At 39.0% G+C, this 21,504-nt stretch overlaps 1 protein-coding gene across 1 annotated transcript in view; it reads right to left on the bottom strand.

Moving 5' to 3' along the window:
• fstl4 (follistatin-like 4) overlaps positions 1–21,504 on the bottom strand; it is a 232,858-nt gene that overhangs the window by 70,077 nt on the left and 141,277 nt on the right. Inside the window, exons 5-6 of the mRNA XM_028596403.1 lie at positions 10,693–10,883; positions 7,033–7,153 (exon numbers count right to left, since the gene is read on the bottom strand). Of these exons, the coding sequence (XP_028452204.1) occupies positions 7,033–7,153; positions 10,693–10,883 (312 nt within the window). The remainder of the gene's footprint in view (positions 1–7,032; positions 7,154–10,692; positions 10,884–21,504) is intronic.

Genomic DNA, 21,504 nt, shown 5'->3' on the forward strand with positions numbered 1-21,504 from the left:
TCTAGCAATCGAAAAAAAACTGTAATACACTTTAACTATGACAATATTATCTATTATTGTCTACTAGTCTGTTAATACCATGCCATGTGTGAATAAAATAATTTGCTCATAATGTGGTCACAGTTCCATTAGTCTATATCGACAATGTTTCACTTCCGGGATTGTCCCTCATTTCGGCCAGATGATCGTCGCCTTCCACTTTCTTTGTGTTGTCATTTTAAACTCTGGTCGATTTAGGAGGACTGCTCCTCAGATCTCTGCAGGGTAAATCCAGACAGCTACGTAGACTATCTGTCCAATCAGAGTTTTCTCTTACGCAACTAAAACAACCTTTGAACGTACACATGTTCCACCAAAACAAGTTCCTGGCCAAGGTTATTTTGCAGAGGCACCGTTGCTCCGACCGTCCCTTAACGCTGCCCCAGACGATGGGGATTGGTTTAAAGAAATGCCAATAAACCAGAGCAGGTTTTTCTCCCATCCCAGAATGCTGTGTGGACTAGCCAGTCCCTCCTCCCCAGCGCTGTAGAGGTAGGTCTGGCAATGCGACACTACAGTTCCATAAATGCAAAGATTTGCTTGCCTTTCTCTGTTAATTTTTTATGGCTGTGCCTCTGATTTTGTGTTAAGCATTACCGGTGCACCTCGAGAAACTGTATTGGCCCCATACAGTGTTGGGGAAGTTATTTTTAAAAAGTAGTGTTTGCTCGTTACTCCTTAAAAAGTAATCTGTTACTTTACTTTGTTACCCCCTATGGAAGGTAAGTTTTTACTTTACTCGTTACTTTTATGTTACTTTTAAAAGCAGGCATCTCTGGCAGAGACTGAAGTTGATTGTACGAAAACTATCTTTGACCATAAAGCCAATCTATGGTTTATCAGTGAAGTGTCTGAACTACACTGCAGACTGGATTCTCTACTATCTCCATGGCCATCTCCACCGCATCCATCTGTGAGGTTGTCAGCTTTGTGTCTGCCTGACTCAGAGTGCCGTCCAGCAAAAAGCCATAAAGCTTAAAAGGCTCTCAAAAGTTAGCTTTGTTCTCGCTTGCCATGAGTGCTCTGCTGCCAGCCTATGTCATGTCGCGTGTGGAGCTTGTGAGCGCGCAGCTGAGAAGGCAGCGCCGCTGTCAAATCTGTCCCTGGGGAAAGTAACGTTGCGCCAAATTGAAAAAGGAACTACGTTTCATCACGAAATTTTCAGTAGTAGCGTGTTACACTACTTTTTACCCGAACAAAGTAGTTACGTTACTGTAACGCTTTACACCCAACACTGGCCCCATACCACTTCACTCTCTACACCTCTTCCGGTTCGCAAAATTACGAATCCCACTATGGCCATGCCAAGACCCACCCTCCGACCACCAAGCGGCTCGATTGGTTGGGGTTAGGCATTTGACCTCGAGTGGTTAAGGTTAGGGTTTGGGGATTTTGGGGATTGGTCAATGCTATTGTGCTATTGTCTTGGCGTGGTCATAGTGGGGAAAAAAATATCGCTTCGGGTTCACATCTGGTTCCTGCCACCTCCAAAAGTTTTCCAATGACTTCTCAAGAGAACTATAGAGGAGAAGTGGAGAGGTTGGACTCATATACAGGTACCTTGGGGTCCAAATCAACAAAAAGCCAGCTGTGTGGTCAGGCTGGAACTGGATAGTCTAGAATCAGTGGCAGAGAGGAGGATGAAGGACAAAATCAAAGCCATCTTGGATAACCCCTCTCATGCTCTCCATGACGAGCTGTGGCAGATGGGTAGCTCATTCAGCCACTGCATCATCCGACTCAGGTCCAAAACGGAGTGCTTCAGGCACTCCTTTGTGCCCACTCCCATCAGATTATACAACAGCAGTGGAAACCACAGACTGCCATCACTCTGAAAATGAATGTTTTAAATAGAAAGAAAAAAACTCATAGTCGTGGATAGATTAAATATCTTGCTGATTCAGACATTTCCAGATGTTATAGAGCCATGCTTCATTTTAAACAAAAGTGTACTACTCAGCATTTCTATGTACAGTAGTTTCATGTAATGTTGCCCCTATAAAAAACGCACAGTTTTTCTTTTTTACATGTAAAATCCCAATTCCATGTGTGATTTTCAAGTGATTATATATTCACATCACCAACACCATCAACATTATCCAGAATTGGTGATGTGAATATATAATCACTCAAAAATAATTACTCTTTCAACAGATTGTTTTATTGATCCCAACCCATTTCTTCAACTATTTGTCTTACTTAAAATGCATTGAGAAACACGACCCAGAACCCCGCAGGCAGACCTGTACACTGTAGGTAGACAAAGACACATACACACCTGTACACATCCTTCTCTTCAAACAACAAACCTGTTGACCTTTATCGGACACTGACTGCTCTTTGTCTCTCACCAGCAGACAAATTAAAACCATCTCATTTTCTTTCCTCTATTTCCACTTTCTCTCATTTCTCCTGCTGGCAATTCCCCTCCAGAGAGGCAGAAAAGTATCTTCTCCCTTCTTCCACCACTGGATTTTATCTAATCTTCCTCCATTTTAGTCCCTCTTCTCCTCCTCCTCCTCTTTCCTGACCACTCTACTTCACTCTCTTGATTAATCAGACCTGCTGAGTGGCCCTGCTAGTGCAGCCCAGCATCTCCATATAATTCCACTATTAATAGGACTCATGGAAAACAAATAAGACGGAGGAACAGGATCAAGAAAGAACTAGCCTGGTCCAAATTAGATGCTCACCAGCTGTGTGTTTTTGCAGGTAATTAAAAGCAGGACCACTGGCTCATTGCGCGCCACCTTAACAACTAATAGTTCTGTTAACATACACTAACAAGGTCTGCAACTGTATAGTTAGGTGCTCAAGTATATCGCTATTAGTCCAATAAACATGGTTAACTTTATAAATCACTCTGAGGAGGAAATCAGCAATCTTGACATCAATTTTAAAGCTATCAAAATACTTACAATATTTTTTTTTTTTAAGAGAAAACTTGCAGTTGGAAGATCGGTAACTTCAAGAAAGAATTAGAAGCACAAACATTTCAGTAATATTTAGTCTAACAGGGATCTATCAAAAATAAATAACCTAAAATCTTGCCAACATCTTGTTCTGCTCTCCTTCCACCATCTCCCTGCTGTCTTTCTGCTGCTGCCCTGCTGCTTTCTTCTCACATGTCCTCTTTCTGTAGGTGTTTTCCTCCTTTACTCCTCTGTTGCTCTCCCAATTTGCCGGTTTCATGACCCAGAGTCAATCATGAACATTTAGTAAAATAAACAACCAGTGGGCTGACATTAGAGCAGCTCTGGGGCATTAGTTTGAATTCATGACCATCATTATTTATTTTTGATCTGCTGCTTTCATGTTGGTCTCTGCAGGATCTGGAGGGTCTCCAACAGTCCCAAAGTTTCTGCATCAAAGACAACTTTTGACTTTTTTGACTATAATAACACAATGAGGACTCTAGTTTCATAGCGATAAAATTGAAGGGTAACAGCCGATAACGCTGCTTTGGTGTATCAATCCTGTGAAATGACTTCACTTAAAGTGTTTAGACTTGTGTCGTCGCACCTGTGGTACACAACTACTGTAGCAGACAAAATCTCTTCACAATTCTTCTGAAGAGCCTCTAGATAGGACACACAGACTAACTAATAAATATGTTATCTATATAACATTAAACCGGTATCATATCAGAAAAATATGAGCACATGGTTTAGCAGCTACAACAGTAGTACTGCTCTGTGAGCCCATGTGTGCTATAACACGTAATTAAAACTATTAATTCATTCATACAGTCATTTATTCAAGTTTCAAATTTTTTCACTATTTTTTGTAATTCCATTTGTCTAGGTATCTTTTCATTTGAACAGCTAAATGTTGTACAATTATACAAACATATCATCGCAATACAATACCACAGAAAGTTAAGAAGCAACCCTGAATTATCACCCTGCTCTATGACCAGTGTTTTCCCGTTTCTAACTGTATAATCTGTATTGCTTTCCAATTGGACTTGCACCATCCACCTTGTAGCCATAAGGATGTTTCCATGATGTGCTAAACATTTATTCAATAAATACACAAACACTGTTCAGGACAGTACAACTCCAGATATGGTGTAAAAGCCAATATTATGAAGTCTAGCGCTGATATGTCAGACTTCACATTTACAAGAGGTTACTTGCCATACATAATGCATGCGCAGTCCATGTATCACAACAGGGCACCTTCATATATACGACAAGCTCTGACCTTGTGTGACCGTATATATTATATCTGCAGGCTTGAGACATATCTTAATGTGCCTGCTCACCTATCAGCTTCAGTGCTAATGCACTGTTGTCTTTTACCAAATGGTTAATGTGAATCATCTAGGCTCTGGCATCAGTGCCAACGTCCGCGAGGCAAATTCCTGCACATTTATTATTGTGTAATTACAGTGGTTCTAATTCTGATACAAAGGGCACATGTACAAGCCATGCACTCCTACACAATGCTGACACTGTAATAAATGTTAGGAAACAGAGCCCTGTGAAACCATACACCAGGACACTACAGAGCTGATTTAAAGTCATTATGGTTTTATCTCTGTCCTGCAATATGCTCTATGGCCGAGAGAAGGTTGCTTATTGTCATAGAGCATAGAACACGAGGTAATTCTCTCTGGGGGTTTTTAATCACTGTAAACCAAATACCATTTGGGTCTGGTAGGACAAAACTAGCAATCACAGGATGTTACTTTATGTTCTGGAAACTTGTGATGGATATTTGTCATTAATTTCTAACAAAATAAAAGACAAAAAAAAAAGATACCAACAAATTAATCGATAATATAATCATTGGTTGCAGCTCAAGTAGAATTCGAATTTTAACGTTATATACTGCGAATTTAATTGTGAAGTCACTTTAGCACTCTGACAAGCACTATTAAGAAACGATTTATCAATACACGGTTTAGTAGTTAGTGGTTTAGTAGTAATGTGAGTCATCAGTGTTTTTTTCAAGACTTATGAAGGGTCAAGGTCTTTCAAATGTAAACATCAGAGATAACACAGAGGAAAGGTGAAAATGGCTATTGGCTACGATCCCGACTACATGGGCAAGCAAGACCATCTCTGGTCCATCTCCATAAAGGGGCACCGAGGCAAGCGTGGAGGAAGTGAGCATCGACTGTGGCTTCTCTGCTGCGCATCCTGATAGCCAGCCACTTTTTCTGTGTGCTGATCTGACGGCCATATTCTGCATTAAGATGAATCATGCACAAGCTGAAGGAGTTGATGGGATAACATTTCACTGGGAGTGTACCTTGTACGATTTATGTGACAAATAAAAATTGATTGATAGATTTGGGTGGCAACAGAACAGACCTTGAGCGGTGTGCTTGTTAAGGTGTAATACATTAAATAAAGCAAAGACAACACAATCACGGTTTCATAACAGAACAAGTTCAGTGACTCTAGGAGCAACAATGAAGCTGGAGTCGTCTTTTGGGGTTTTGATTCTTACATCAAAGCCGCCGAAAAGAAAGAAAGTATCAACAGAGGAGAACCATGAAAACTAAAGAAGGATTCCTGAGTAATTTTTCTCCAACATATCATAGGGTCTCCAAAACACAGCCAAAGCTTTCATTTCAAATGCATTTCACCTCAGATCAGACAATTGCCCTAACAGTAGAATATCAACCAGGGAAAAATACCTTATCACATCATTAAGGTCTATTGTTATTAGTATTCTATTTTCCAAGCTGATGACCATATTGTAAATTTCCACCCTGCTAAACACACCTGTGATTCCTGGCTGGCTGCTCGGAGAGCATTGACTGCATCCCAGGAACAAACACACTCGAACACACGAACACACGAACACACACACACACACACACACACACACACACACACACACACACACACACACACACTCAACATTATCCATAACAGCAGATGCGCCACTCAAAAATAACTACTCCCAATTGGTGTTGCCTTTCTCCAGCCCAATAGTTAACCTTGAGGGTCATCTGATCAATAGCTTGTTTTATTGGTCCCAACCCATTTCTTCAACTGCTTGTCAAACATAAAATGCATTGACAAACACGGCCCAGAACCCTGCAGGCAGGCCTGTAACCTGTAGGTAGATAAATACCATGCAATGTCTGCTCACTGCCCATCTGGAAGGTGAGGGGAGTGTAACGGAATAATAGCAGGATGGTTCCCACTAAAACCAGTCATTAGGAGGCTAAATTAGTGGTGAGGTTTAATGGACCCACACAAGCTGAAGGTAGCATCTTAGAAATGGCCACCTGCCACAGCTAACTGCTGGATTCATCAACTTTACTGGATTTTATCACCGCTTTGGATTCAGATCTAGGTTTATTTTACTGCAGTTTAATGTGAGATATGGAAGAGAAAAAGAAGAAAATACAAAGTGTGAGTTTGAAAGAAGCAGTTGCAGCAGGTTGCCATGGCGCAATTTTTGATGCTGACGCTACGGTAAAATTTGTGGTGGAATTGCGATTATTGGTCTTAATAAGGTGGAACCTGCCTGTGCTCTCAGCTGCTGCTCAGCCCAAACCCCAAAGGCTATTATGGCTGTTCCAGATGCTATAGTCATGGCTGGGTCTGGGCACATGGGCTAGTGTGCAATTATCAATTTATCTGTGGCTGAAACACTTTTATCCTGATGGCTGCTGTGGAGAAGCTGACTGGATGGGAGGTCATCAGGTTGTAAACAGTGGTAACAGGAAGCTGTGTGTTTTGAGCTGTTAAAAGCATGGGTGACATATGTATTGCAGGGTTTTTCAACTAAAGCTAACTAATTTACCACAGTGTGCAAACTGGGCATGTAGCTTAAGCAGAAAATGTACATAGGCAGATAGGATTTAAGTATGTACAATTATAAGGAAATGTACTGGCAAACTGCACTATTTTACAAGCAGACATATTTTAAAGACAGGATAACATGGTCTCTGGGACCAAATACTTTGTATCTCTGTTTTCTGACAGTAAAGGAAAATGGAAGAAAATAAGAATGATAAAGACTCACGGAAAGCTGTGTAGAACTCATGCAGACTGAGGTGTGCATCGTTGTTGTAGTCGTCGTAGCGCAGCAGGTCCTGCATGGTGCACTCCAGCAGGCTGTCCTCCAGGTGCTCCTTCATAGAGATCTACACACACAAACATGCATGCTGTGTTCAATCATACAGCTGAAGAAAAAAAACTGTACGTAGAACTTGTGGGAAATGGAGGTGACATACTGTAGGTAACTATCATTCACAGCTACACAATTCTCACACCTTATCATAGCCTTTACTTATCTATTCTCTCTTTCTTTCATTTTTATTCTAAGCTATCTGCTGTGAGATAGAACCACATCATGCACATTCGGTATAAATGTAAATCTGACATTTTTAAAGGGAGAGATAGTACACACATTTAAAATGTCAGTGTTATTCTAATAGGGTTGCCATGACGTTTTTTATGAATATAAACAGCTGCGCTCAGCCTATTTCGTGAAGAATAATAGAATCGGCCTGTAATGAAAACCTCACATTTGCCTACATTCTGCGTTTAACATATTTGAGTTATTGTATATTATCTAAATTGTGACTTTGCTTTTTTCTTAAAAAGTAGATTAAACCTAAAGTTGAGCCTTCTCATGAAAGCTTTCAAATATTGCAGTTCCAAGTGCTACAAGAAGAGATCATTTGGGTTTCCAGCAGAAGCAGTAGTGATTTGAAATAAATTGCCAACCTGAATACCCCAATAATCAGAATAAGATTTCCATCAGATGGAAAATGCCTTATTGTACATAAACAACCAAATCACAGAAACGGACTCATTCTGAGAATAATTGTATTCTGTTTGAAAGGGGTGGGTTAAATATGCAATATGTCATGAAAGTGCTGTTTCTGATTGCTTTCCATTTTAAGAAAATCTCTACTTTTACTGCTTACACACATGTATGCACTGCACTTGAGTTAATTCAAAGATGCTTCTCTGGGAAGACGCACCACTCACTCCTCCATGGTTTGTCATTTACGAGCCATCTCTTCCACTGTAGCGGTGCGTCCTTCTCAGGGGAACCATCTTTGAATAGGTGATGTGAAGCAGTTTTAGGGAGATAAACAAAAGGCTCAGCTTCTGCTCAATAACACCAGTGGCACTTTATTCTATTAAAGCTGCTGCTTTTGTTTAAAAAAAAAAAAAAAAAAAAAAAAAAAAAAAAGTATTAACTAAGAAAAGTGTAGGACTATCTTTGTCAAAAGATTCCTCGTGCTGGAAAGTTGAATGTCCTTACGGAGGATCATTTTATTAAAGTGCCCAGACTTTCTGGGGAATTTTCCAATCCAGCTCATTACATTTGCAGGTAAAAAAAACTTGAACAAAAACAGAAGAGATCTCTGCAAAGTAAATGAATGTGTTTGTACAGCAAAGATACAGACTGATGTTACTATATAAAAGCAAAAGACAATAAATGTGTTTGGCCTTCACGAAAGGAAATTTGGGGAATACTGTACTATCCCTGTAAACCATTTAGGGATTTGCAGGTCAAAATACTTTTAGTCATCTTTAAACAGAGCTTCATTTGTTTAAAAAGGAGAAGAGCGAGGGAGCTGTTTGTGTTCATTTGAATTTGTGAATCATTATATTGACCTAATATTGTACAGAAGAATGGTACAGTTAGTTGAGGCTTGATTGATTCATATATTTTTAGCAACATGTGCTGAAAGTGAACTTATAGCTGTACTGAGTTTGACTTTTGGAAAACTTTTTTTTTCCCCTACTGATGTTTTTAGTAAGCCATAGATACGGATTTAGTTTCAGGATTATTTGATTGATTGATTTCATTGATTTGGTGATTGTTTGCCTTTGACCTATTTTCTCAATATTTCCCGTTTTCTTTCTACTCTCTAAACAAAGCCTAAATCTCAGGAAGAAAACAGTTCTGAGTCAGCAGTTGAGTCAATAAGGAGTCTTGCAAGCAAACAAGGCAAACTAGACCAGTGGTAACTCAGTAATAATCTGAGACACGAGATGCTGACTTGTATGACTAGTGATGCCACACTACAAAGCTGTTTTTTATTACTTTAAGATTTTTTTATTTTAAGAAATGCAATTAAATAATTTTCTGTTACTTTTTTATTTATTTTTAACATAATGGGTCTTTTTACACCAAAATGCTAATAAGACTTTCACGACGTGCTGTTAGTTCAATGTTTAATTCCTTCGGCTATGATTTCAAAGCCTTAAAAAGTAGCCTGCATGCTTGTTCATCTCCTCCAATTGATTCTACATGGTGCTGCACATGTGACATGGCAGATTAAGGGAAGTGACACACTTTTTCTCCTCTTGCTGCCTACAGCAGACTGCAGTCATGACAGACTGATCTGACCTTAAGCATTTGGTAAAATATTTCAAACCCAAAGTACAGAACTTCACCCTCTAAGACCATCTGTGACAATAGATGAATCCCAAAATGGAGACAGTCTGGATGGATGACTAAAATCCATCTTTGAATTAATTTGGTTCTTAAAAGCATTATCTCTGTGAAACTGTATTTATGAATTCCTACAGCATAAGAATGTGATATCTAAAGATTTCCTGGCAACATGTCAGCATTAGTAATTTGCCAGCTGTGATTGATCAAAATCATTTGCTTGATCTTTTAGTGTAGCTCTGCCAGAGAGAGATTTTATTATGTATTTATGCCGCTAGAACTAGGCCAGAAATCACTCAAATCTTTTAATTTTAAAAGGGGACAAAGCATGTTGTCATTTACAACCGCAGAGAGATGACACATGATGAATTACTGTGGCATTTTTTAGACTACATTCAGTTGCACTTATTAATCTTCAGCTTCTAATAAGCTTGTTTTTCGGTGTCATCATACAGCCATTCTCTTTCAATTTCTACGTAACGAGGAAAAACTACAGCACATTTTAAATGTTAGACATTAAGAATGTAAAAGCATTTGACAATGTATTAATCCGGTTGCAGTCTGCAGTCAGCATTGACTGTAACATGGTTCATTGCATTCTGGCAGAAGTTGCTGAGATCACAGCATTGGTTGGGAGGAGTCTAATTAACACCCATCTCTGATGGCCATTTCCTGACACCAGATGATGCCCACACTAATTTAATTTTTCTCACCCTCCAAATATCAATGCCAATCCTGTCTAATGTTCCCCCACTGTTACAGACCCTTGTGGGAAGCCTACCTCAGTAAACATTTTTCATTGTTAAACAGGATGATTAAATGTTCCAGCCACATGTCACTCACTCTATAGTTATAGTTTGACCAAATGGTCTTTAACATTCAGTAATAACTCTGGTGAACACAAAGAACAAAAATCTGATCAACGGCGTGGAGCGTGGAGGATCTCAGTAAAACAGGAAAGAAGTTCAAATAACATTTTTATTTCTAAACGGCAAATGTCTTGGATTAGGTTTGAAATCTCTCATACTCTTACATAATCAATGTAATGTAATAAATGCTCTTATGTTCAGAAAAACTAACAAACATTGATGGAATACAGCAACCATCCAGTCCACAGTCTGACACTAGCAAAACCTTTACAGGAAGATATATTCCAGGCATATGCCTCCCTTATTCAAATGCATTCTTTCTCAATCAGTCCTAAACATTTGTTTGTCAATCCATACAGCTATCCCATTAATCAGGCCATCTCAGCTTGATGCCCACCTTTTCCAGCTCATCACTGACCAGCCGGCCGTCCTGGTCCACATCCAGGTATTTAAACATGGTGTCCACCAGTGTTCTCTTCTCCTCCATGTTTCTCTGCTGGCTCTGCTCTCCAGATTTCAGCACTTTTGGTTGCATATCCAGCAGCATGCTCTTCAGCCGGTTGTACTCTGACATGGTGCACGCATTGCCTGCAAGAGCAAACACACAGATATGTAAGAAAAGACATTTGATTAACCTCAATTATACAAGCTGAAGCCTTTGAATTGTAGCTGTAAATTGGATTGAATGCGTTTGTGTGTTTTAGAGAGGGAAGAGAAGAAAGAGGGCAAGAGGGATGGATAATAGGTGTAATTGTACATACAGTATATGCATGTGTGTGTGTGTGTATACTCATTTAAAATAAATTAGTTTTTTGTTTGCATAATTTGTCTGACAGCTTTTTTTGGTGCAGAGGGTCCAATTAATTACAAGTAATCCTTGAATCCACATGAAAACAAAAGGTAAACATCCTCATTTGGAGCCTATCAAGCTTCTGTTCCTCCTTTGCTAAGAGATTAGAGCTCATGTTTCATACCAGACTGGTCCTCTAACTCCTGAGTCTCTGCAAGGCTTTGCCAGATGAGGATGTGAGGGGAAATGAGAGACCACAAATTAATCACAGGCCAATAATAATGCAAAACGCATCTGTGCCATGCAGTGAGGGACTTGATACTAATGGAGAGCAGGGAATCAGGTTTTCCTTTGCTTTTTTCTACAGTGTCCCTCTTCTGCTTTAGTATCACCTGAGTCTGATAACAGCATGAGGAACACTGACAGGATGGTTGGAGGTTGCGAGGCCTACGTGCAAGTCAGAAGCATGAGAGCAAAAATGTGAAAACAAAACTCTCCCATATGAATAAATCATTAGGAGATGTCCTTGCCCAATCACTGCAGAGCAGGACACCCCCCTCTGAGAGTACACAGGAATTGATCTTATTGTCTAATCTCCTCCGACAACACAACTATCAAAGCTAATGAATGCAAAATGAGGAAACAGAATGCACCTAAAAGAAAGACTGTTCCTAACTTCTGGTTCACCAACTCCAGTAGCAATGTGGAGTGCTGGCAAAGCAGATCTACAGTTGTTAGCACAACTGTCACTGCAGCGAAGTCAACAAGGGTTCAACTAGACTACAGCAGAAAGGAAATATCTCCTGCTGTGGTACTCTATGTTAAAGTGCATATTAAAGATGAACATATGTTCATACTTATGCATATGTAAACACACACACACACACACACACACACACACACACACACACACACACACACACTTTCCTTCTTATCTCATAAAAAAGCTCAGGGTGACCCATGATTAAGTCCTCATGCTGCTCTCCATGTATGAAAATTGGCTGTCTAAAGTCTAAAAACAAACATAAGTCATCTTGAGACAAAGAAAGGGATGGGGGTTTGTTTAAACCGCTTGAGACCGTCAGATGGGTGACAGATGTAACTGGGTAATGGGTGTAATGGTTGTTAACTTCCCCCTACATTGGGAGATAATTTTACTGCTTTTAAAATAATTTCACTAAGTTCTAATTCACAGTTTTTATTCTTACTTGCTATTTTTATGTATATGTTGCTTTTGTGTATTTGGGTATGCACGTATTTTTGTGTTAGCACATTTTCCAAATACTTGGTATGTGGAAATGACAAAAACTACTTAACTTGATATTAAAGGAAAACCCAACATAAAGCAACATAAAGCCGCCAGAACCCGTTTAATGTGCCTTATTCCCTAACTTTGACCAAGTGGTTCACCAGATCTTAGCCTCAGTGGTGGACGATTACAAACTCATGTGGGTCATTTTGGAAGGTAGTGACATACAGTACGACCTACTTTGTTGACTTAGTGAGATCTCTGCCATCAAGCTCCTTTTCAGCTTTAAGGAGGAGGATGGCATTGTTCCACATTTTTCTTATTGTCGAATACCATGAAAAGAACCAACAAATAAGTTCATCTCTAAACGTTTGATGAATTCTCTACAGTCTGCGACACTGAGCCCCGAGCCTATTTGTTACTACTAAAGACAAAAATGTGGGTCATAAATATATAGTTTAATTTTTAATAGAGGCAGAATGATTTCCGAAAACAGTTGGTCATAGTGATTTCTAGGGAAATGTCACTCAAACAGGAGTAAGTAATGACTTTGTTGGGTACTATTTTGAGCTTTGGATTAATATACATTGTTCCACAACAGCTTCCCATTGGTTCATGATGGGTTTAAAAAAAAATGTCAAGGCCGTTGGAAAAAATAAATTGTGTTGATGAATTGCATATAGGACTGAATGACAGCACAGTACATCTATCAAAGTGTTGGGATATTTTGCTTGGTTGTGGAGTTCAAAACAGCAAGTTATAAAAGGTAGTCATCAATCCAATAAATCTCAGTTATCTCCTGTTTATTTCTGGGAGGATTACATGAACTTTGACATGTATTCACAGTCACACATGAATACACAAGCAAAGACAAAAGCCAAAACACACAATGACACACACAGGTCTCACCAATAGCTACCCTTCTACTTATTACAACACACTTACAAACCCACACAACAAAGACGAAATGCACTCTTCTCTGCAAATAGGCAGTCAAGTCAAGGTCTTGGCTAAATCCCTGTTCAATGTTATTCCTGCAGGAGGAAAGAGGCGTGAGATGGATCAGACATGAGGGATCATCACCTAGCTTTCATCCCTGAACCTTCTCTGGAAGGACAGAAACAAATTAACAACCCCACGCTGTTTTACATCTTGTCATATATGGAGAGAACAATCCCCTCTTTGCTCAGACTTACTCTTCCCCTACAACAATTTCTATACGAAGTGAAAAATATCATGAAAAGATATTTAAAAGCTAAATCTACTGTCAAAGAAAATAATATTTTAAAAAGGCAATTAAGACTTGTGTTAGAGGAGACATGTTCCTCTAATGTTGATGCAATGACAGAGGCTGATAAATAATGCCCTAATGACCTCCTTACCACTCCAGGTACACTTTCTATCCTTTGGCCATGGTGAAAAAGTTATGTTACAAATGTTGCAGTGGATGTTATAGTGAATCACACTCTCTTTCTTTGCTGGTGTGAATGTCCTTTGAGTCAGTCTCTCTTATACTGCTGAGTGCAGCAGCTGCAGCAGTGGCAGAGAAATATCTGTCTGTATTACAGTGCATCCACCCCTGACTATAACACTGTTTTATTGTTCTAGAGGGACCAGGACTCTCTTTATTGCCCGTTTGAAATGTTAGCTGCTTAAGTGAGTGATCCGAAGCTGCTCGCACCATGGATGCCCAATGTCCCGGAGACGGAGCTCCTCTTCACCACTCAGAGCTTCCTTCAAGCTCACACTTTATAAATGTCAGGCAGGGGGAAACAAACAGAAGGAGGGAGAACCAGAGAAGAAGTCCCTGTTGTGCTAAAGGAAATGAAATATATGAGAGGACAAAACGTCATGGACATTAAAGAGGTTCAAGTCTCTCAATGGTGAAATATCTCACATAGAAATTTCCATTCCACTCCATTACAGACAGAATACCAGCTGAGATCATTTGCATTGTTTTTTTAATCAGGGCAGCAGTTTTCAGATTACATTATGTGTTTACATAATTGCAAAAGGGTTCTCAACTGTTGTAGAAAGAAGTGACTGATCTTTAATGCAATATCTACATTGCCCATTATCAGCAACCATTCATCCAATGTTCCAAAGGCACATTCTCACTAATCCGATATCATTTTATGCTAACTGAGAAAACATTGGAGAACCCTTTTGCAATTATGTAAACACATAATGTAATCTGAAAACTGCTGCCCTGGTTAAAAAACAACTGCAACTGATCTCAACTGGTATTCTGAAATTTCTAAGTGACCCCAAACTTTTGACCGGTAGTATATGTATATATATATTAGTTTATTTAAAGACAATGTGAGCAATACATTGTGAGTAGGAAATACAGTAGGAGGCAGGAAATACGTTGGCATTTTTTTGTTCAAATCGTTAAAAAAACAAAAATGATGAGCCTTTAAAACATGTAAGATTCAGGAAAGTTTATGATGTTTATTTTAATGCATTAAAATCTGAACATGGTGTAAAACATTTTGTCTTACTGAAAATCATATGGGTGCACCAAAAAGGCATTTCTTAATAGCAGAACATGGTGCAAGTAAGGCATCAAAGCTGATTTGTTGCTGGTCAGCTGTAAACTGTTGCTCGCCAGAACAATTTCTTAAGAATCCCAGTATAGAAATTAAAACGGTACAAAGCAGTCATACATCTACTAGAATTCAGATGTGTACTTATTGGATAAGTTCTTGGCTATGGCTAATAGAAAGAGGGAGGACAAGGGGAATCAAAGGCACCAATCCATCAGATGATGAAACCTCCCTACAATGCCCTCCAGGATGTAAAAGTGTTCTGTGTTAAATTTATGTCTGCCTGAACTCCTCTGGCTGAAATGATGGGATTATTTACTGCCATGGTGTCTGTGTGCTGCTAATATGCGATGGTGATGGACCTCCCTTACAGATAATTATGAATATGATGGACACTCTTTGCTCCTGAGGGCAGCAAGGTCTAAGAGAGCTGAGCCAATCTGGGAAGGGTGACACAAGTCACAGGAGAAACTCATATTGCATAATAGCTGTTGGCAGCTGTTTTAATCGGCTTACTGTGGGCTTTATTGTCTATCCCGAATTTCTTCTGTGACTGAAACTTTATAATTTCAATATTTAGCATACTGTATATTCAATATGGTTAACTTATAAGGGAAATTCCTGCATGTTACAGTCTTTTGTATGACAAGTGAGAAAGACAAGTCACTGAAAATACTAAAGGTTAATGATTAATAAAATCGCATTACCCACCAACATTAGCAGGCAATGAGTACATTCAGATAATGCTGAAACAATTATGATGATCAATCAACTGGTCAAGTGATTTAGGAAGCAGAAATACCAAACAATTCAGTTCAAGCTTCTCAAGTGTGAGGATTTGCTGCTTTATTCTTTTTTATATCAGTGAAATAACTAATAAATGTAATACTTTTGCATTTCAGGCTACTGATTAGGCAAAATAAATTAAATTAATTTTGAGTTCTGTAAACTTCTGTCACATTTTACAGACTAAATTAGTAATCAAAAAACATGAACTGCAGATGCATTTTAAGTAATCGATAGCAGTTAGGGTTACCTTTGTTATTTTCATGTCTTAAGGCTGCTTCACAATGAAAGCCACCTCATGGTTCATGAATGTCTTTAATGTGGAGCAACAGCAGTAACATAACACAGCTTTGATATGACTGTATGACTGATATCAATGATCGGGGAGGCTTCTATCAGTGAGATAAAACTAGAAACAGTAACTGGAACTTGAATCATGCAAAGGAAAGGCGGACTCTGTCAGTAACAATGAAAGATAATTGCAGGAAATATGCCAACCATAACCAACTTTAAGTTAATCTTTAGTTGCATCCTAAAATTCAAAAGTAGTAGTACTGTACTGTAGTAGCATTTATTACAGCGGTATTGCACAGAAAAGACTGATGACACATCCCAGATGAATCCAAGTGGCACTTGAGATATTCTGCGGGAAGTGCAATAAAAAAAAAAAAACACAGATATACTGTATATTTTCATAAATATGAAACCATGGCACAAAACCAACCAGCCATTATCCAAAAAAAGCTTGCACAGCATCCATCTACACAGAACAGCAGAAAGGAGGCTGGGGAGGCGGAGGGAATTTGCAGCAACCTGGGTCAACAGCAGCAGTAGCAGCAGCGGCATGAATGATCAGCAGAGTATGAGTATGAGCTGTCAAGTTATTAAGACATCAATGGCTATGGGAATGTGGTTAGGGAATCGAGGAGTCAGCTGATAGGACCAGCTGTAAGCTGTCAAAGCTGACCATGAGTGAAATACCATGGTCAGAATGATGGGATAAACAACATTCTCGCTTTCTAAATTAATATCCCACATGAAACTGTTCTTGGGAGCTTGTTATCTGTAGTGTGAGCAATAATTCCATGTCAAAAGCATGATGATGATGATTCATAGTTTAAAAGAGACTCCCACATTTCTAAGCTAATACATAACTCCCAGTGATTTAAAATGACGTCTCTAGATTTCCTGAGTACAGGCAAAGCTGTCTGCCAGTTTGCCTCACCATACATTCAGCAGAGTGGATCAGCGTGTGCTCGGGAAGCCTTATCAGAGTCTGTGCAGCTTGCCACTGACTAAATGAGAAACCCATTGCAACACCAAAGCTATTGGCAAAGCAGTAAAGGAGAAATACGTAGTACAGTAGCATTCACTCCCCGCCTGCCTGTCTGTCTGCAAGCCTATCGTCTAGAACTGACTTCTCAAACTGCACATCAGCACTATGCGCATCAGCCATATCTCTCTCTCTCTCTCTCTCTCTCTCTCTCTCTCTTGCTCTAACAGATAATCCAGTCAGTCTGAGGAGAAGTATAATTTACAGGGACATGCAAAGTTTAGTAGCTACTGTACACAAGCTCCAGTGACTGCCCTGTTGCCTTCTTTGGATGAAGTTCCCATCTGAACCAAGTAAATATTTACTATTGTAAAAATGACTAGAATTATTGTTATTGTTAAAACTGCTGCTGCTGTTCTTTTGATAATTAGTGCTGTGAAAATGCAAAAACACTGTCTACAGTGTCAATACATTTTACACCTTTCTTTTTTCCATTGCTTTTCTTGTTCCTAATTATTTCTAATGAATCACTTAATTAGCATAAATTGCACAGCATGGAGGCTGTATTGGTGTTGGTTATGTGTTATGTGAGTTGTACCTGTTTGTTTTGAAGAATTTCAGTGATTATTTCAATAGAGGTATTCATGCCCATGATGTAGAAATTCTTTAATACTGATTTCAACTCATTGTATTAGATATCTTGAAGCTCATAAATCAGGCTTCATATTTGGTTTTGCATATTGTTGACAGTAACAGTGGCCTCTAAAGAGAGATGGCAGAAGCTGGGACAGAAAGAGCTGAGAGAGCCGATTTGAAAGCAGCAAGCACCCACAGCTGAATCACTAGGATTGAAATATCAGCATCACACTTTCTTTTCAATATCTGTTTTAGTCTCCATGCATGAAGTGGTTATTTGCCTCTATAAAAATTAGGGAACACACACCTCAAAACCAAAATCAAAAGTGTATATCTTTTATAGTGTATATCTATAAGTGTATATAAGAACAGTCCATTTACATGTATCTATAATATAGTTTGTTGATTGGCTCTCATAACAGGGCGGATGGGTGGTGCAGGGCACACTGCCATGAGTCTATGAATGAGACAAATGTCTGTGATTACAGATTACAGTGATTAGCAGCAGGACAGTTGAGTGTTTAGTGTTATCTAAACTGCTAAAGTCAGTTGTGAATTGAGGATAAAGTTAACAGTAGACACCTGTGTGTGATGAAAGATATATCAGATAAAACCTTATGTGAAATAAGTTTCACTAAAATGAAACAATTATTGGTTTTTGGTAGCCTAGATCAGCTGAAATGTTCAATATAATTAGATATAATGATTTGGGGGCCCCAGGCAAAGAGCTTCTTGATTTACTTTTCACCCTTTCTCTAACTGGCAATGTTGGTATTGGCAGTAAAACTATTAATACCGCACAGTACAAGTCCTGCATTAAAATGTTTACTTTAAATGAAAGTCAAGGTGGAGCTTTCAACTTTGATATAATGCTGGACAGTTTAATGAATAAAAATGGATTATATTTTACTTTTTTTTTTAAGTATAATCTGAATCTGCAACATAACCAGTAACATGTCTGTCAGGTAAATGTAGTAGTACAATGTTTTCCTCTGAAGTACACAGTCAGTCAGTAGTATTCTGTATAGTTGTGTGGCATATTAAATGCTTTGGGGGCCTTCTGTAAGTTATTTCGGGGTACAATGGTTCTGGAGAAAGTTGCGAGCAGCAATACCAGAGGCCAAGCAATCGGCCCTTTCCGAACAGGCATGTTTTCAACTGGCACTGCACTAGTACATTTAATTAAATAAAAAACAATTTAAAACAAGTAAACACTCCAAACATGCTTAGGGCAAATGAACCTTAGTTAAAAAAAAAAAAAAAAAAAAAAAAAAATGATTTCCTCTCATTTCCTCCAGACTTTTTAGCAGTACTGGAGAATGAAGAATATGCAGTACCATCCAATAGCCTCCATTAGCTTCATCCTGGACACTTTGCAAGCTATTTCCTGCAGAAATGTACAATACTATAATCACAGTCAATGTAATTTATTTTTTCCTGCTATACATTTTTCATGCTCACTAATACAATATGTGGTTTCTAACAAATTGCCGTCCGGTAAAAGAGCAAATCACCTCCTACCTGCATGCGGTTTTGGCAGTAATAGCAACAGAGTACTGACTAATGGAGACTCAAGTGGCTCTCAGAGTTGTGGACTATATGATGACCTTAAAGACCCATAAAGCAAATAATAACAGAGTTTGTTCTGTGCAGGGTCAACAAAAATAACAAAAAACAAATTTGACCCAGAATATAAATACAGTTGCACTTGCACCCTTAGCTCTAGCGAAGCGGATTTACAGAAAGAAAATAATTACCAAGCGTGCACTCCCGCTAACAGATTGAGACTGGGAACAAGCTCAGGCGTTGATTACATTTTTAGCATCCATCCTCCTCTCTCCCCTACACCTGCAGTGTAAGTTACAGCAATCTCATAGCCTTTCACAGCCCTTGCTGAGGCCTGCAAGCTGCTGCCTGATGATCCCAAGAGTATACAGCTTTTAAATTGCCTGGGTGAGGGGACCGAAGGAGACGGCCACCTCGGGCTGTATGTGGCCTAACTGAACCCCACTGACGACAGAGAAACCTGGACTAACATCCAACATTACCCTGCCCAAATACTGCAGTGACCTTGCAGGGAAAGTTTCAGAGACAAAGAAAGAATGGCCGATTTTAAGTAACTCAAAGTGGGAGGTAGACTAAAACAAGTAAACTCTTTCTGTTCGTCTCAATCGTCTCAAGTCAGTTTCACCTCTGACCACTGGTCAGACGTGTGTAACCACACCCACATGACATCTCATGCTTTGCTAAAGTTAGGAAAAGTTAAGCTTAGGCACAAAACTCGATTGATTAGGGTTAGGGAAAGGCCACAATCATGGTTAAAAGAAAACAACTTTGATTGTAAGAAACAGGAAATAGTGATCTCCTGTGTCCAAGACACGTCTAAGCACTTAAAGGTTTGCGAGAATAGTAACACCATCTCGCTACTTTATCCTTTATTCCTGAAAGACAGAAATTTCACATGGCTGCTGGGAATTCTTGTCAGGGGAACATCGACGTGGTTTTTCTTGTGAGGAAAGTATCTGAATTTGACAGACATAGAGCTCTCTTAACCTCTACACCATTGTGTTTGATTCTAGTGATGGGGTTAGGAAAGTTGAGCTTTTATTACTTAAGTAATATTTTATATATGTATACTGCATGTTGTGTTGAAAAGTAAGGTACATATGGTGTTTCCTTTATATGGATGTGTGTACTTCAATGCATGGCTGGATTAACCTGCAAGTTGCCCCCAGAGCAAATATTTGCTGTTGATCCCCTACTGACCTCCCCACCCACCACCCACAATGTGTCTGTATCCTGTCACCTCAAGTTCCCTTAAGTCCAATTCAACCAGTACTATGCTGGAATAATACTTTAAATACTTTGTTTGAATACAACTTTATTAGGAATATGGTCTATTTAAGCATAAATACAAACTCTTACAACTAGATTTTGACAGAGGGTCCCTCTACATGACACAGCAACGGAAATACCTAATAATGTGAGATCAACTGTAGTAGGTTATTAGTACTTTAGTAATGAAAATTCCCTGTCACATTTTCAATTAATTAAATTATCAAAACCAACTGCCATTGAGCAAACTTTTGGGGCACTCCAGGGCTCTGACAAAACTCTTCTAAACTCCAACATGGTATCTCAGCCTTGGCTCCATAGATACATATTTGCATTAATAGTATGCTAATCAAAAAGGATGGAGGCTAAGGATTCTGGGCATGGGTTTGTTTTTTAAACTCAGCTACAATCTGTATATCATCCTTACTACCCCATCATCAAGTACTTGCAAATAAAAGTAATTAAACATAAGTCATGTCTCTACTAAACTTGGCTTGGACACTGATATCACTTGACCTCATTACAAAGATCAGAAAACATTTCCAAGACAATTCATGAAATGACAAATCATGTTGGGCAGTTAAGGGATAATTAGGTATTAAGTACAAGAAACTAGAAACACTTCCACATAAATGGGAGGACCACGGAGGACCAAAAACTTGCAGCAAGTATAAAGTAGAAACCCTTCAAATGACAATCACCACTAGTAAAATAATGATGATGTATGCTGTCCTCACAGTTTCACTGAGAATGATCACATAGTTTTTTTTCCATGTATGTGCAGATCAATAATGCAGAGTACCGACACTTGAAAAACAACAAAAAAGGAACAAGAGGAAGACAGGGATGTATGCTGAGAACACTTTGCTTTCATTCTTTCTCCTCAGTGAAAGGTTCATCCCTTTCATCTGAGAGTTTTATCTTTCATCTAAATTCTGTCTGTGAGTGTATGCCTTAAGAAGACTCTTCATCTTTCATTCTTTTTTTCTGAATAGGTCACAACTTTGCTTTAGTGGCAAAGGCCATGAGTAAGTATTTTGCGTGGGAGTCTCGTTCAACAGGGCAGATTCTTCGCATAAATGTAGCAGCTT

This window comes from Perca flavescens, chromosome 13 (genome assembly GCF_004354835.1).
Source record: "Perca flavescens isolate YP-PL-M2 chromosome 13, PFLA_1.0, whole genome shotgun sequence".
In the NCBI taxonomy this organism is placed as follows: Eukaryota; Metazoa; Chordata; class Actinopteri; order Perciformes; family Percidae; genus Perca; species Perca flavescens.